General features: G+C 55.4%; 3 protein-coding genes across 4 annotated transcripts in view; 1 reads left to right on the top strand and 2 right to left on the bottom strand.

The window, feature by feature from the left end:
* Positions 1–4,789, bottom strand: part of LOC105183505 (uncharacterized) — a 52,318-nt gene extending 47,529 nt beyond the window's left edge. The window contains exon 1 of the mRNA XM_011141706.3: positions 3,568–4,789. Within this exon, the coding sequence (XP_011140008.2) occupies positions 3,568–4,063 (496 nt within the window). The 5' untranslated portion in view covers positions 4,064–4,789. The remainder of the gene's footprint in view (positions 1–3,567) is intronic.
* On the top strand, positions 4,694–10,895 carry LOC105183504 (RIB43A-like with coiled-coils protein 2). Of its 2 annotated transcripts, none has more exons than XM_025303281.1 (7): positions 4,694–4,889; positions 7,341–7,481; positions 7,640–7,803; positions 8,308–8,548; positions 9,309–9,536; positions 10,007–10,113; positions 10,194–10,895. In XM_025303281.1, exons 1-7 carry the CDS (start codon positions 4,785–4,787, stop codon positions 10,333–10,335), a joined length of 1,128 nt encoding a protein of 375 aa, XP_025159066.1. In that variant the 5' UTR covers positions 4,694–4,784; the 3' UTR covers positions 10,336–10,895. The 2 variants fall into 2 exon arrangements, with proteins under 2 accessions (XP_025159066.1, XP_011140007.1); XM_011141705.3 differs by lacking the exon at positions 4,694–4,889 and adding an exon at positions 5,840–6,967.
* Positions 10,896–10,968: 73 nt separating this feature from the next.
* Positions 10,969–13,417, bottom strand: LOC105183503 (uncharacterized). The gene is made up of 3 exons (XM_011141704.3): positions 12,594–13,417; positions 11,975–12,134; positions 10,969–11,904 (listed from the first exon to the last, which is right to left on the bottom strand). Exons 1-3 carry the CDS (start codon positions 12,769–12,771, stop codon positions 11,502–11,504), a joined length of 741 nt encoding a protein of 246 aa, XP_011140006.1. The 5' UTR covers positions 12,772–13,417; the 3' UTR covers positions 10,969–11,501.
* Between the last annotated feature and the right edge of the window lie 433 nt (positions 13,418–13,850).

Here is a 13,850-nt window from a genome sequence, read left to right as displayed (position 1 = left end):
CAGATTTCCTTCCGTCACCTCCCCCCGTCCCCCGCCAGGGGCCCATGAATCACCGACCGGCGAACCTGTTTTTTCGGTGAAGGCCGCCTCCCTGTAGCATTCGTCGCGCTGAGAAAACAATGTTTATCATCGCTTTATCTGCGCGCGCCACTCTCTCGAGACAATGACGATAACGCGCAACGCGTTATCACGCCCGCGTGATATGATCGCGTTTTTACGAGTTTTTCACGCTCCTCCCTCCCGTGCGAGTCGGCGATGACTCTCGCTCTTTCTCTCTCTCTCTCTCTCTCTCTCCTCTCTCTCTCTCGATCGCAGGACGCTCGCGTGGATTCACACGTCCGCGAAACGCAAAAGTGCGCGGCGGCGCGAGTGTTATTACGAGTCAATAGCTCCGGACGCGCCGACATTGTGCAACAATGTCTCTCTCGAGTGGAAGTCGCAATAAATAGAGAGAGAGAGAGAGAGAGAGAGAGAGAGAGAAAGAGAAAGAAAGAAAAAAAGAGAGAAAAGACGAGTGTCGTTCATTGACTTGAACATTTTCGAAAATCTCAGCTCGCGCATAGAATCCTTCCTTCCTCTACCGCCGCCTTAACATCCGATAAGCCTCCCTCCCCTCCCCCCACGGCGTAATCGCACGAGGTGAAACATTGGAGCGCAGTGTGTCGATACGCGCTACCTTTTCGTTATTTACCGCGGCACCGACGCATAAACAGCGCCGCGTTCATACGAGTAAGCCATTAAGCGGCTTTGATGTCGGGACAAAAAGCAGCGCGTGCCGTCAGGTGCAAATCGAATCAGTGAGTATGATGCTCGCGTTAAAGCGATGCAAGCAAACGAGCGAGTAGCGAGTAGCGCGCGCGCGCGTTCATTCGCTAAATGGAGCGGTAGCGGCGGCGACATGAATGCGCGTTTTAGCAATTTATTCGACCAACACGTGCCTACATGGGAAGGTCGCGAACTGCGCGTAGGAGGTCACGGAGCGTCGTTCTGTACACAATACATTTTACGTGCGAGCCGTTCGCCAACGCGCAGGCATACACCGGAAGGTTTCACGACCGCGTTCTCCCCGCGGCACGTGGAGTCGTCGCGCAGCGTCGTAAAAGAATCGCGATCGCGACGGCCCCGATATCGATGATATCTACGGACGGAAGAAAAGCATGGCGGCGACGGCGACGGAGGCGGCGCGCAAAATTGGCGCGCTCCGCAGGAGTCAAGCTCCAAGCGGATGTACGTCGTCGCGTCAAGACGGACTTTCGCTTCATTAAGCAGCGGAGCACTCGTCAAGCTACGCGGACGTAAGAAATCGCGACACTCGACGCGACAGCGGCGCGGCGCGGCTGTTCCGTTAGAGAGCTCTCTTGGGCTGCCTAGCGAAAGAGAGTTAAGGTCGTCGAGCGGCGACGCATGACGTCAGCTCGGTATTTATGAGCGCGCCCGTGGAGACCGACTTCGCGTCCGCGAATAAGCCCGCGATTCGTACTCCAAGTGAGATCCCCCGTTGTCCGCGAGGCTCTTCGGCGGCGCACGTCGCGAGCCGCCCCCTCGTCGAGAGCGTTCAAGGTCCCCGCGGACACTTTTCGCACGCGCGCGCGCGCGCGCGCGCGTGCCTTATTGATCGCGACGGGCAAAAGTTGCGCGAGGTAGCACGTGGCCTTCGAGGTGATCCTCGGACAATGTGGTCCTCTCTAGTGGTCGCCACCCACGAAACCGCCGCCGTTCTCGCTCGCGAGGTGAGCGACATCCGCCTGCCGCTTTCGACAAACAAGATAAATCACTGACGCAAGCGCGAATGCCGCGTATGGAGCAGCCGCGCGATTCCGCGATTTCAGTGAACTGCAGAACGGTGCAGCGCTTGCTTCACGTTCACGGTGTCATACCGTGCCGCGACGATGTGACGTGGCCTACGAGAATAGAGCTAGAGAATATAGATAGAGCTGTCTCCTCCTGGTCGATCTGTATTGTTAATTCAGTTTCGTCGGGAATATGGCGGTCTATGACGCGCGCGCGCGCGCGCGCGCGCGTGAGCGCGGGAAAAAGGCGAGGGTTAGGCGCGTAATGACCTTGTTGACGGGACGACGTAGAGGAAATTTCGATGAGACGCGATCGATCGACTCGACGGGGTCTCGACCCGATCGAGCCTGCGCTCTGCTCGACGGAATGCCGACTCGTGCGCGAATTATCGGCGAAATCCGGAATAGCCACCGACGAAATCAATCTTACCGGGCGATCGATCAAAGCCTAAAAGTGTACGGCTTTATGCTCTTAATTGACGATACTTTGGAACACGGTAGGGGTTTCAGCGCTGCTGCTGCTGCTGCTGCTGCTGCAAGGTAGTATCGAATTACGGAAGGTATACGCCAACGGCACTTGGAGGGCATCCCAATCGAGCGAGCAAAAGTTCACGCCGCGATAACTCGACGAACGAATCCCTCAGGTCCCTCTCTCTCTCTCTCTCTCTCTCTCTCTCTCTCTCTCTCTCTCTCTCTCTCTCTCTCTCTCTCTCTCTCTCTCTCTCTCTCTCTCTCTCTCTCTCTCTCTCTCTCTCTCTCTCTCTCTCTCTCTCTCTCTCTCTCTCTCTCTCTCTCTCTCTCTCTCTCTCTCTCTCTCTCTCTCTCTCTCCCTCCCTCTCTCTCTGCGGCTTGGTCCGCTCCGAGTAGAACCCTCTCGCGCGCGCGCGCGCGCGCGCAAAATTATCCGGCGAATCGTATCGCCGTTCGAGCTCCCAATAAAATTCGAACGCTATATGACTCATCGCGGACGTGACATGCATAAAGATTATAAATGCCGAAGAATCACACATTAATTTTAGAAGTATATTTTACGATACACACACACGCACACATGCATATCGCGCACGGCAGTGTTCTCTGGACGTGAGACGTGTGAAATATCGAAAGAAAAAAATTATCCATTATTCGGAGACTCCAATCGCGTCAGAAAATGATCATCTGCTCCGAGTCGAGGCGTCTTAATTTCACGTGGGAACGGATGTGTACGTGTGTAATAGTGAAGTAAGCGTCTTCGGGAACACCTGCAGCCGAGAGTCGAGATAGATTCAGCTGCTGACACAATTTTTCGCGATAAACTCTGCACACGATAGTGTATCATGTTCTGGAGCACAGAAAAAATCCGTGAGATTATCTTTTCGACCTTGAGCAGTCGTTTACAGTTTCCTCGAGTGATCTCTGGAGCATTAATCATCTTTCTCTCTCTCTCTCTCTCTCTCTCTCTCTCTCCCCCCCCCGTCCTCTCCTTCATCCTCCCACCCTCATCCGCCGCTCTCTCTCTCTCTCTCTCTCTCTCTCTCTCTCTCTCTCTCTCTCTCAACTACGCGGCTAGGAAAGGTAGCGAGGCTGAGCCCGACGAGTAACGAGGCAGCGAAGATACGACATGCGAAACGATGAACATACTCAAACTACATCGGCTACGTCGACCTAACGGAGCCTCGATGAGTCGTTCCGAAAGACTGCTCCGTTTGTTCGTACGGCAGCCGCCATGCACGCGTAAAGTGGCGCGCCGCCACGCAGGGGTGGCAAGGTCCGACTACTACGTATATTGATCACTGACCTTTCCTGCGGCCGAATGGCCCGAAGAACGTGCCGTTCTTGCCGATGACGTTATCGTCGATGTACTTCAGCAACTTGGTCGTGTCCTCCCCTTTCTTCGCGGCGATCGACTTGACGGGGCGTGGTGGCACGACCCTCTGATTACCGCTAGCCGCAGAGACGTTGATACTCGTAGCGGTGGCGGCGGCGGCGGCGGCGGAGACGATGGCGATCGCAGGGTTGTTGAAGGCTACGGTGCTGGTGGTCGTGGTGGTAGTGGTGATGGTGTTCGTCGCGGTGGTAGTCGTCGAGCTCGGGGTCGATGCCGTGCTCGTTGTCGGCTGGTTGGCCTGCAGGCTGGCGCAGCAATTGGCAACGGCATTCGAAGGACACGTCGTCGTCGTTGTCGTCGTTGTCGTTGTCGTCGTCGTCGTCGTCGTCTCCTCCGCCAACGAGTTGATCCTGCGCTGTGAGCCGGCCCAGCTCTTGCCGCAAGAGATCTTCACCGAGCAGCTCATCCTCTCATAGTATCAGTCGCAGCAGATTGTTCATAGTAAAGTCGATATCACGCGATGCACCACGGTGCAGCGGTCACATGGGACACTTCCGGGTGGACACCCGGCTGGGAAGCCGTGGAGGGTCGCGCTCCGCGCGGCCACCTTACTCGGTGGTGGTGCGGTGGCGCATCCCTATGAAACGCACGGGGGAGTTCGATCGTGTCGACGACGGGCCGTCCGCTCGATCGCACGTGTCAGTCGCGGCTCCTGGCGGCTCGCGTTCGCGACACCGCGCCAACTTTCCCGAGCTGCTCTCGGACTGACGGAAAATCACTTCCCTCGCTCGGGGGAACTTTCTTCCTCCTCTGCTGGCGCTCGCTCGCTCGCTCGCGATTCCGCCAGCCTCAGCAGCACTGCTGCACTGTTGTTACCCCGCGGCTCCTCCGCGAGTTGTCCGCGCGCGTCGAGAGTCTTGCGTAAGGGTAAGGCTCTCTCGGGTGGCGGGTCGCGTTTAATCAGGTGAACGACCTGGCCCTGGCCGGTCTCGCGCGCGCTCTTCTTCCCCTGGCCGATCCTCCCGGGATTGGATTGCCTCGTCCACGAGAACGTGGACCGCTCGATTGTCGTGGATCGTAGAGCGAATGGCGGCGGCGAATCAGCTTCCGCGCTGGCTGATATGACAGTGGAGCGGTGTGTGCAGTAACACGCAATACAATCTCCTCGAGTGCCGAGGCGAGACTGAATGTCTGGTGGACGACGAGCTGCCCGGTTCACCAATGACGTCACCCGGCCACGCAGGCGCCTGAGAGTCTCGCCATGCTGCAGGCGCATCTTCTCTGGGACGAACGTGCGTTGTCGCGGGAGGTGGACTTTGCGGCGTAAATTGCGCGAGAACTCGCGAGACGACCTTTTATCGGGCCTCGGGTCTGTTTGTCAACGATAGCTTTTTTCTTCCTTTTTCGAGCGCGCGCTGCAAACGCGGCAAACGCTGCCGCGGCTGCTAAGCGGCGGAGGAGGAGGAGGCGGACGCGCGGTGGAGGAGGTGAAGGAGGTGGGTGGCCAGGCGCGGCCTGAGCGCTGATAACTCTCTCGTGAACCTGTGGGAGACCCCTCGGAGATGCACTCTCTAGCCGCGAATATGGCGATAGTTCGGAAATCGCGCGCAAAACCGACTACGACCACGTCCCGATAGCGTTCCAACGATCGATCGCATCGCGCGATTAGAATCGCAGCGCCGTGAAAACGGTGCGATGTCGCGCGATACGATTACGCACGAATGACTAATCGATATTTCTTATCCAAGTAAGTTTTCTCCTTTTTGTTCTCCTAAAAGCGCTCACGTGTCACATTCGAGATTAGAAGGAGAGAGAGAGAGAGAGAGAGAGAGAGAGAGAGGGAAAACGGGATGATGCGATTTAAACGCTCCCGTAATAGATTTTCCTTAATTGTAATTCGATCATCCTCGAGTCGTGCTTCTTTCGCTCTTCGCTCTTTGCCGAATGATTAGCTAATCAAAATAAAGATGATATCACTTGGTCGCGTTGTTTTTGTTATCGTTGAGCGAATAACGAATCGCGCTTCTGGTCTGGTTGAATCTCTTAATCTCGATCTCGCGGGTTATGCCCCGAGCGCGCGGCAGTCTTCTGCGAAATTCCGCGCTTTATCGCAGGAAGAGCGATTAACCCATTTAAAATATTTAATCGACACTTACTCCACTCCACGTCGTTCTCATTATCGTACGCAATGCCGTCGCAATAATACGACGGCGAATCGTACGCGCGCGCGCGCGCGCGCGCGTATGCGAGATACTTTCGCGAAATCGACAGATAATGATGCAGTGCGCATGTTTATGCTATCGACAGCTGCTGTCCACGTGACGCAGCCCCGATGAATGTCTCTTTAACAGCTGAATAATTAACGCGCGTTTTTCCGACGAATAGATTATCACGTGATCGCAGTCAAACGTCGGAGAAGCTCGCGCCAGCGCGCAAGATCGAAATCACCGTGTATCGATCATCAAAACCGTAATTAATTAATAATTACCGCGCGTAAAAGGCGGCTCGCGAGAAAGCCGTCGGTCTTCCGGAGAAGGAGAAGCGTCCGCGATTACGCCGTAGAAGGCTCCTTCGAGTACGAGATACGAAGATAAGGAAGTTGTCGCGACGCGCCGTCGTCGTATCACGTAAGCCTCGAAAACTCGCCGGCGTTCGTTCGAATTTCGTTCGGAACTATTATTACAGCGGCCAGATATCGATTAAATGATTACCGTCTCCCCCTTTCCCCACTGGGCTGGAGAGCCGCTATCTTATTGGAAAGCTTTCGCGGCGAACGCGCGCGCGCGCGTCTCTAAAATAGCCCTCTTTTATTAGACGAGCCGAGGTAATTTTTATAATTACAGGTTAACCCCGCCAACGTCAACGCCAATAAGATCGCATCGTGTGACGAGCGCGCAATTGATCGCGCCGTTTAAAGAGCCGCGAGGAGCAAGCAGAATCGCGAATTGACGTGCGTGCAGCTGAAACGAATCGCGAATGAGCCGCGCACGAACGAGCGGCGAATCCATCGCCGCTTACACGCGATCTCTCGTAGCCACGGGACGGGCAAACTCTCCATGGTAACGAATGTGGAGTGCGAGAGCTCCTCAGCAGATGCTCGATACTTGTCAGTCCCCCTCGTGTCTGGATATATATCCCCGCGTTGTTCGCCGCGTCGTGTACATAACCTTGCGCCGTCGCGATAACGGCAAGAGAGTCGCGTCTTCCGGTGAGGTCTTCTCGCGAGACGAGGTGCCGCCGCGCGATGCTGAAATTTCAACTCCACGCCACGCCGGAGGATCTGAAGATCGCCGCGTCCATAGAGCGCAAACGACGACTCGAGGAGGCGAGGAAGCAGCGCATCTTCGACCCTCGCGTCAGGAAGATCGGAGTGAGAATCGAATCCCGACCGCGCGACTCGCTTCTCCGATTCTCCGTCGCAATTTACATCTCGCGCGCACACTCGCCGTGCCGTTCGGCCTCGCTGTACCACCTGAAGCTAAGCCGTTCGAAGTTTAACTCGTGTAACGCGAAGGTTTACTCAGCTGCGGGTCTATCCGATATTCCTGACGAATCAACTGTCGCGCTCGTCACAATTTGTTTCCGCGAACGCGCTTCGTCGTCGCGCGAGACGCAAGCTTGAAATTCCCGTCCCGTCCGTCCCGTCGTTTAACGGAGCACGACTTACTGATCTAACATCTGGCAAGTTGGCCGCTTCAATACACGTAACGATTCACGCGATTGTTTCCCTGTGACAATTGTAGATAGACAAGGCATTCTTGGATAAGCAAGTCGAGGAAAAGAGGCGGCAGCGCGAGTGCGAACAGGCGGAAGAATGTCAATTGAACGAGGCGCTCGTCCACAGCAGCCAGCTCGCCGCGCATCTGGAGAGGCAGCGGGAGGAGGTAATCGTGTGCCGAGACGATAATTGCGCGCAGGAATGTCCGATGCGAATCGTCGCGATGCGCCGCGATGTGTTTGCGAGTGTTTTGGAGTCACGTGCCGCGCGTCGCCGCGCGACACCGTGACGAGGGCCTCCCATGTCAGGTCTCCATTGTCGCAGGAGAGGCGCAGAATACGCGAGGGGATCGAGTCGTTCCGACGAGAGCACCAGAGAGCCGAGGACCGGCGAGATTACGACCTGTACGACCCCGAAGCGTTGAAGAAATCGCTTCCACCGCGAGCGGACGACGATGACCCGAGCTTGGGACTAGCGTCTGCTCAGAAGTGCGTAAATAGTCCGATTCACATTGTCAACAGCGAGCGAGAGAGACAGAGAGAGAGAGAGAGAGAGAGAGAGCGATCGGCGGAGGAGAGCTGTTTATCTCCGAGAGCTTCCCGGCGAGATAGAAAAGAAGCAGGCGTGTGTGCGAAATGCATCGCACACTTCTTTCCTTGTACTCGCAGACCGCTCGTCTCTCGTCTCGGGGTTTTCCTTTTTCCTCCTCTTTTTTTTTTCCCCTCATTTTATCGCGACTCTCTTGATATTTGAAGGCTCACAGCGCGCGTGGGAACGCTCGCGTGTGTGCGGTCTCTCTGGTCCGCGATTACTATGCGCACAGCGTGTCTTCTCTTCCCGGTACTAACGTGCCTAACGTCGCAAAAAAAAAAAAAACGTCCTGGCGAGGATAATAATTTAAGCCGCAGCCTGCTCACCCTGGCGCAATGATAATGAGCGTAACATCGCGGCGCGGTGGTGAGCGGAGCGGTGAAATATTAACGGCTGCGTAGGTTCGAAGGCGAGGATCCGAATCTGCAGGAGCGGCTGAAGGCGCAGAAACGGCAGATGCGTTGGTGGATACGCAGGCAGAAGGAGGAACGCGAGGCGGTTGAGAAGGTGCAACGGGAGATCGAGGAAGCCTATCAGGAAGTCGTCCTCTCCAGGGACAAGCGCGCGGCAACGCTCGCGCGGATGGAGGAAGAGTGCCGGCGAAGGCTGAACGAAGCCACGGCGAAATTCAATTGCGCTCTGGTAGGGAGTACACGCCGCGTTTGCGCTTCTTATCGATAAGGATCGGAGGGGCAAGGATCGCGCAGGGAAGCGAAGAAGCACGACAACAGGAGCCCAGCGTGCCTCTAAACCGCTTTCCAACGAGGAGACCGAGAAATTTGACGATGCAATTTCACGCACGCGGAATCCGCGAAATTGCACACCGCGCGGACGGCAGATCGCGATCGGGATTAAGGTCGATATTAATTTGCCGTTGCTGCCGTATTCGGGACGTTGTCTCCTTCGGAGATCGCAAACGAGTTGCGTCTCCGACGCAACTGACCTTTCGGCGGTGTCGGCAAAGTAAAGATGAGTGCAAGCCGCTTAATTGCAGCTGCAAGTACAGAGAGAGAGAGAGAGAGAGAGAGAGAGAGAGAGAGAGAGAGAAGAGGAACTGTGCGACTTTTTTTACGCAGTTTACGCGCATCTCTCTCTCTCTCTCTCTCTCTCAATTCGCCGCAGGATACAAGAATCGCCTACACGATTGTCGCGGCCGATGAATAAACCGCGTGACATCATCGAGCAAAGTGCCGCGATAATTTGCTCCGATAACCGGCGACAAAGTGCCGGCGATTTTTCCTTCCTTCCGTCGCCGGGCTCTCGTAGCCGATATTAGCCTCTTGTCACTTCTCCCTTTTGCTCGTTCGCTCGTGTCCCTGGCCGTTTCTCTCCGTCTGAGCGCGACCCCGCCGCGCCGCAGCGCAGTTCGCGGAAGCGCGAATTTATCTCCGTTCGATTGCAGGCCACGGAACGACAGCAGCGTCGTCAATGCGAAGCCATTCAAGAGGAGGAGGACAACAAAGCGGAAATCTATAATCACGTGACTGGGGACTTCCTCACCGAGGCCAGGGAGCAGGCTGAGAGCACTCGCGGTCCGCAGAGACCGTTGGCATCACGGTACAAGGGCATGACTGAGGACGAGTTGAAGGTCTTCAGGGACGCTCAGTTGGAGCAGATGAAGGAGCTTGAGGTTAGCGCCAAGTCGAGAAAGAAACAATACTTGGCTCGCAAGGCCGACGACGGTGAGGCCGTGCGCGCGTTTCGTGCCTCGCGAGTGCGTCTCGCGTGGAAGTCGCGAAGCCGGTCCCTACGTTCTCGTCGAGAGAGCGACACGAAGAGAATAGCAACGAATGCGAGGGCGTCGCGTCGCGAGAATCTCGCGCCGCGACCACGCTTCGGGATTTTGCAAATCTGACGACACTTGCGCACTTGAGAGCTGGGCGCGTCATGTATGATGTCATAACGAATAGCGGATTCATGACGACGCGCATATTATTAGCGTAATTCAAGTACAACGACTGTTTCGCGGCGCGAGTGCGAGCGCGGTGCCTCGGTGCTTTTAATAAAACACATCCGAGGCACACATTCGTTGGCGCTTTCACACTCTCGCCGGTGTCCTTCGCCTGACGAACCTTTCTCCGAATTCTCCTCTTTTTACAGAGGATCAAGCAGGGTGAGAAACGCACGGACGAGGAGTGGGATCGTCTGATGACTTCGCACCTTCAAGTCGCGTACTCGCACGCACGTGAATTGGATCAGAGGAAATCGTAAGAATCGGCGATCTGGCGACTCGCGGCGCTGGCGAACGAATTTTCTCGTGTTCCAATATGAAATTTTCTTGTCGCAGGGAGCTCAACAAGAAGATCGCCGAGGAGAACTTGCAGTTGGCCGAGCGGCAAAAGTCGCATCAGGATTATCTGAACCGAGTTCTTTACAAGAACATGCCGACCGCCGATTTCTACGAGCAATTCAACAAAAGTACACGTTGAACAGTTGCAGCAATATGGACGGGCGTATCGCGGGACGTAAAAAAATCGCACAAGTCGGCCGAATGAGAAACCCGTGTGAATAAAGCGATCGTATTGGCAGGAAAGGGCCTTCGTTGGCCTACAATTTCCGGCGTCTCCGGAGTTTACAAGTTGCTCGAATTGTAATTATTACGTGATCGCTTAGCATCGATAAAATGCCGCGGTCCGTTTGTCGCGTTTGATATGGTACAATGAGCATCGCGCGATTTTACTTCCGGTCGATAACGTTGAACGTGCAGCACGCACCGCACAGTTACCATGCGCCGCTGAGGACGCAGCCAGCAGACGTTGGTAAGTTTCCACGACGACGGGCGAGTGCAGAAATCCGTCGTGAACTTCGGGGAAACCCTGGGGCGGCTTAATCAACGGCCGATTACCGATGACTAACCGCGCGGCGGTAGCTCTGCCTGCGGAATTTTCCTCCTTCGACTCCGCCGGCGTTCGATGTAAACGATGGTCGTAATTGCAGAAGAAGATTGCAGGTGTGAGATATCGGTATATATATATATATATATATATATTTCATCGTCTTATCGCGAATAGACATGGCGTACAATGTCTTGCCTTTATTCGATTGTCGAGTACAACTTAATATCACAGGCGCAGGCGTGTATTTATTTAAGTGATTACATATGTGGTATAAAATTGATCCGTTACGTATCCTAGAGTACTCGTATAATCGTACATCTTACGTGTATATCTATCTCGTTATACTTTCTCTCTCTCTCTCTCTCTCTCTCTCTCTCTCTCTCTCTCTCTCTCTCTCTCTCTCTCTCTCTCGCTGTCTCGTTGTGTAACTTTGAAGGATTGCGTAATCATATATTAATATCGTGGCCGCGCTGCTGTTTCTCTCTGTCATATTGAAGCTTGTGTTGATAAACTTATATCACAAACACGCTCACCTGATGTAATCATCGCGCAGCGGACAAAGTCAAAAATCAAGTCTTGCGCTAATAGCAACATTAAGTGCTCACCCGCCGGGTTTGGTCGGCAAAGGAAGCGGGAGAAACTTCCGAAAAGTCGGCCGACGAGAGATAGCAAAGCGGGACGGACCGGAGCGGCTATATTGCGTGTGATCGTTTGCGAAATCGTGCTTCCTCCACGCCTGCTGATTATCGCCGACTGACTTACTTATTGTCCGGCGGACGGAGGGCCATTGCCAGTACCTGTTGCATCTGTATCCTGACGTCCAGCTTCTTCTCCTCCGGCACTTGCCTGATTATCGGCAACAACGACAGCAGGAACATCTTGTCGTAGTCGTCCTCGTCAAGGGCGACGCGCTGGCTGCTGTGCGACGAGAGGATGTCGTGTATCTCGTTGTCCAAGGGTGCGAAGGACGTCTCGCAGAATTGCTTCGGGTAACGCGGGCACACCTTGTAGGACGCGGTGCTCGGCTGGAGGTACTCCCTGCTGCCGGTGATGGAAGCGCCGCTGTGCGCGAGCGGCATGTCGTACTCCTCGATCATGGGGTTGTCGACCTCGCCCTCGCTTTCCTCCGACTTGCAGGGAGTGATGGTCATTACGGAGCTCCTGAAAGAAGTACATGGCCGAAACGTGGCGCGGCGTTTTTAGTCGGCCGCGCGGCCGACCGACGATCTACCTTTTGTTCTCCACCGTCGGCATGAGGAACAACAAGCGGTCAAAGTACATGTACTTCTTGCGCTTCCGTCCGGCGGGACCGGTCTTCTGCGATCTCTGAAGCTTCAGCTCCTTCATGAAGTAGTCCCGTATGTTCCTCCACTTGCCGCGCAGATTCTTCTCTAAAAAAGACATCATCACACTCGCTGGTAGTCCGAATTGATTCGCGATAAACGGCGGACTCGTCGTAACGCGAAGCGATAAAACATTTCTCGGTCGAATTCACTCCGGATTCAGCGGGACAAGGTCGCGCCGAGACGGTCGATCGATGCCGCGCGTCTCTTTGCAATTTTTGCACATGTGCGAAACGACGGTATGTGTGTGCAGGAAGCTTATCTCGGTGCGATTTCGCCGTGTCTTGAATCTTGAATGCGTCGTCTTGCGCGCAATTACGAAGCCGCCCGGTCCGAATCGATCCGGTGTCGCGATGGAAAAAATATCGATTCGCGCCGACACTAAATTTCCGGACTTCCGGCCGCAACGTTTGGCGGCAACGCGGCCGGAGGAATCCGGATCGATCAATCGCGGCGGCGGCAGTGGCGGCGGCGGCAGCGGCAGCGGCGGCGATGTGCTGTATATACCTTCCACGTTTCTCTCCTCGTCCGTCAAGCGCGCCCAATTCGGTACCATCACCTGGCAGACCTCGTCCCACGCGGTCATCTTGGCGTTACGGTCGTTGTACTCGCCGCGATTCACGTCGTAGATCGCCGGCCGCCTCTCTATCTCCTCGATGAACCTTTCCGTGTCGAACATGCTCATAAAGTCTCCACAAAGGGTTTTCCGACTTCCGTCGCTCGGCCTTCCTCTCGGCCGATCTTCCACCCAGCCGACTCGAACAGCGCACCTCTCGCACCCGATCAAGCGATCCGGGATTATCTTTGGGATTTGTTCGCGATTGACGGGAATCCCTTCGGATGGATTATCGAGAGGGTTTTAAATGAGTCGAAACGAGCGGCGGCGGAGAGAGAGAGAGAGAGAGAGGGAGAGAGAGAGAGAGAGAGAAACACTCCTCCGAGTGAGTTGAAGCGCGTAGAAGAATTCCCGTTGGCGGAGCACGTGGAGGTCGATCGCGACTCTCGTCGCGCGGTTCTTAAAATTCACGAACAAATCCTCCAGCAAGCGCCAGGCCACGGTGTCGGTCGGTCTCCGGGTGCGAGTGCACGTGAAAAAGCGCTACGGATTGGCAATGGAACATCCGCAGGCGGCCAGCAGCTTGCGTCCAGACCTCCGTCACGTTGCGTCGCGTCGTCGGCAGCGGCTTGCGCGTCACTGCGGAGAAACCGTTGTACGGCCAGCACGGCTTTGGTATCATGGCGGCTCGGCAAACGTGCGGTTGCGGTTGCGGAGCGGAATCTATGCCGCCTGCGACGTTGCCAGACCAACGCGCGAGCGGTCGCGGCGGCTCGGCGCGGCGCGGCGCGGCGCGGCGCGACGCGGCGCGGCACGGCGCGGCGCGGCGGGCCGAAAGACGACGGCGGAATCGCGTCGCCGCGCCGCGCAATACCAGATCAGACACGTAGACACCGCGCGCAGAAATGCGCGCGGCGGATTCGGCTGCTGGAGTCACTGATTGAATATCTGAACTTTTCTCATGGGAACTCGCGTGTCGACCGAGCGAATCCGACCGGCTGATCTCTCGCCTCGCGTTTAATGCCTCGTTGTTGCTGTTGTTGCTGTTTCTTGCTTCGCTTGTTAACTGGACGCGTTGCTGCGTTTCAGAGACGTAAGAGTCCCCAAGTAAAGTCGACACTTGCGACGTACGTATTAATATATACAAATATATATATATATATATATATATATATATATATATACAGATATATCGATGTGGAAACTTC

The sequence above is a fragment of the Harpegnathos saltator genome, unplaced genomic scaffold (assembly GCF_003227715.2).
Source record: "Harpegnathos saltator strain DR-91 unplaced genomic scaffold, Hsal_v8.6 scaffold539, whole genome shotgun sequence".
NCBI lineage: Eukaryota > Metazoa > Arthropoda > Insecta > Hymenoptera > Formicidae > Harpegnathos > Harpegnathos saltator.
This window is presented reverse-complemented; position numbering and strand designations above follow the sequence as displayed.

Bases quoted from the DNA above. Each gene is read 5' to 3' on its own strand.
- LOC105183504 (XM_011141705.3), top strand. From the start codon at position 6,842: ATGCTGAAATTTCAACTCCACGCCACGCCGGAGGATCTGAAGATCGCC. The intron at 6,968-7,340 runs GTGAGAATCGAA...TGACAATTGTAG, and splicing joins CTCGCGTCAGGAAGATCGGA to ATAGACAAGGCATTCTTGGA. The intron at 7,804-8,307 runs GTGCGTAAATAG...ACGGCTGCGTAG, and splicing joins GGACTAGCGTCTGCTCAGAA to GTTCGAAGGCGAGGATCCGA.
- LOC105183503 (XM_011141704.3), bottom strand. From the start codon at position 12,771: ATGAGCATGTTCGACACGGAAAGGTTCATCGAGGAGATAGAGAGGCGG. The intron at 12,135-12,593 runs GTATATACAGCA...TGTCTTTTTTAG, and splicing joins CGAGGAGAGAAACGTGGAAG to AGAAGAATCTGCGCGGCAAG. The intron at 11,905-11,974 runs GTAGATCGTCGG...TACTTCTTTCAG, and splicing joins CCGACGGTGGAGAACAAAAG to GAGCTCCGTAATGACCATCA.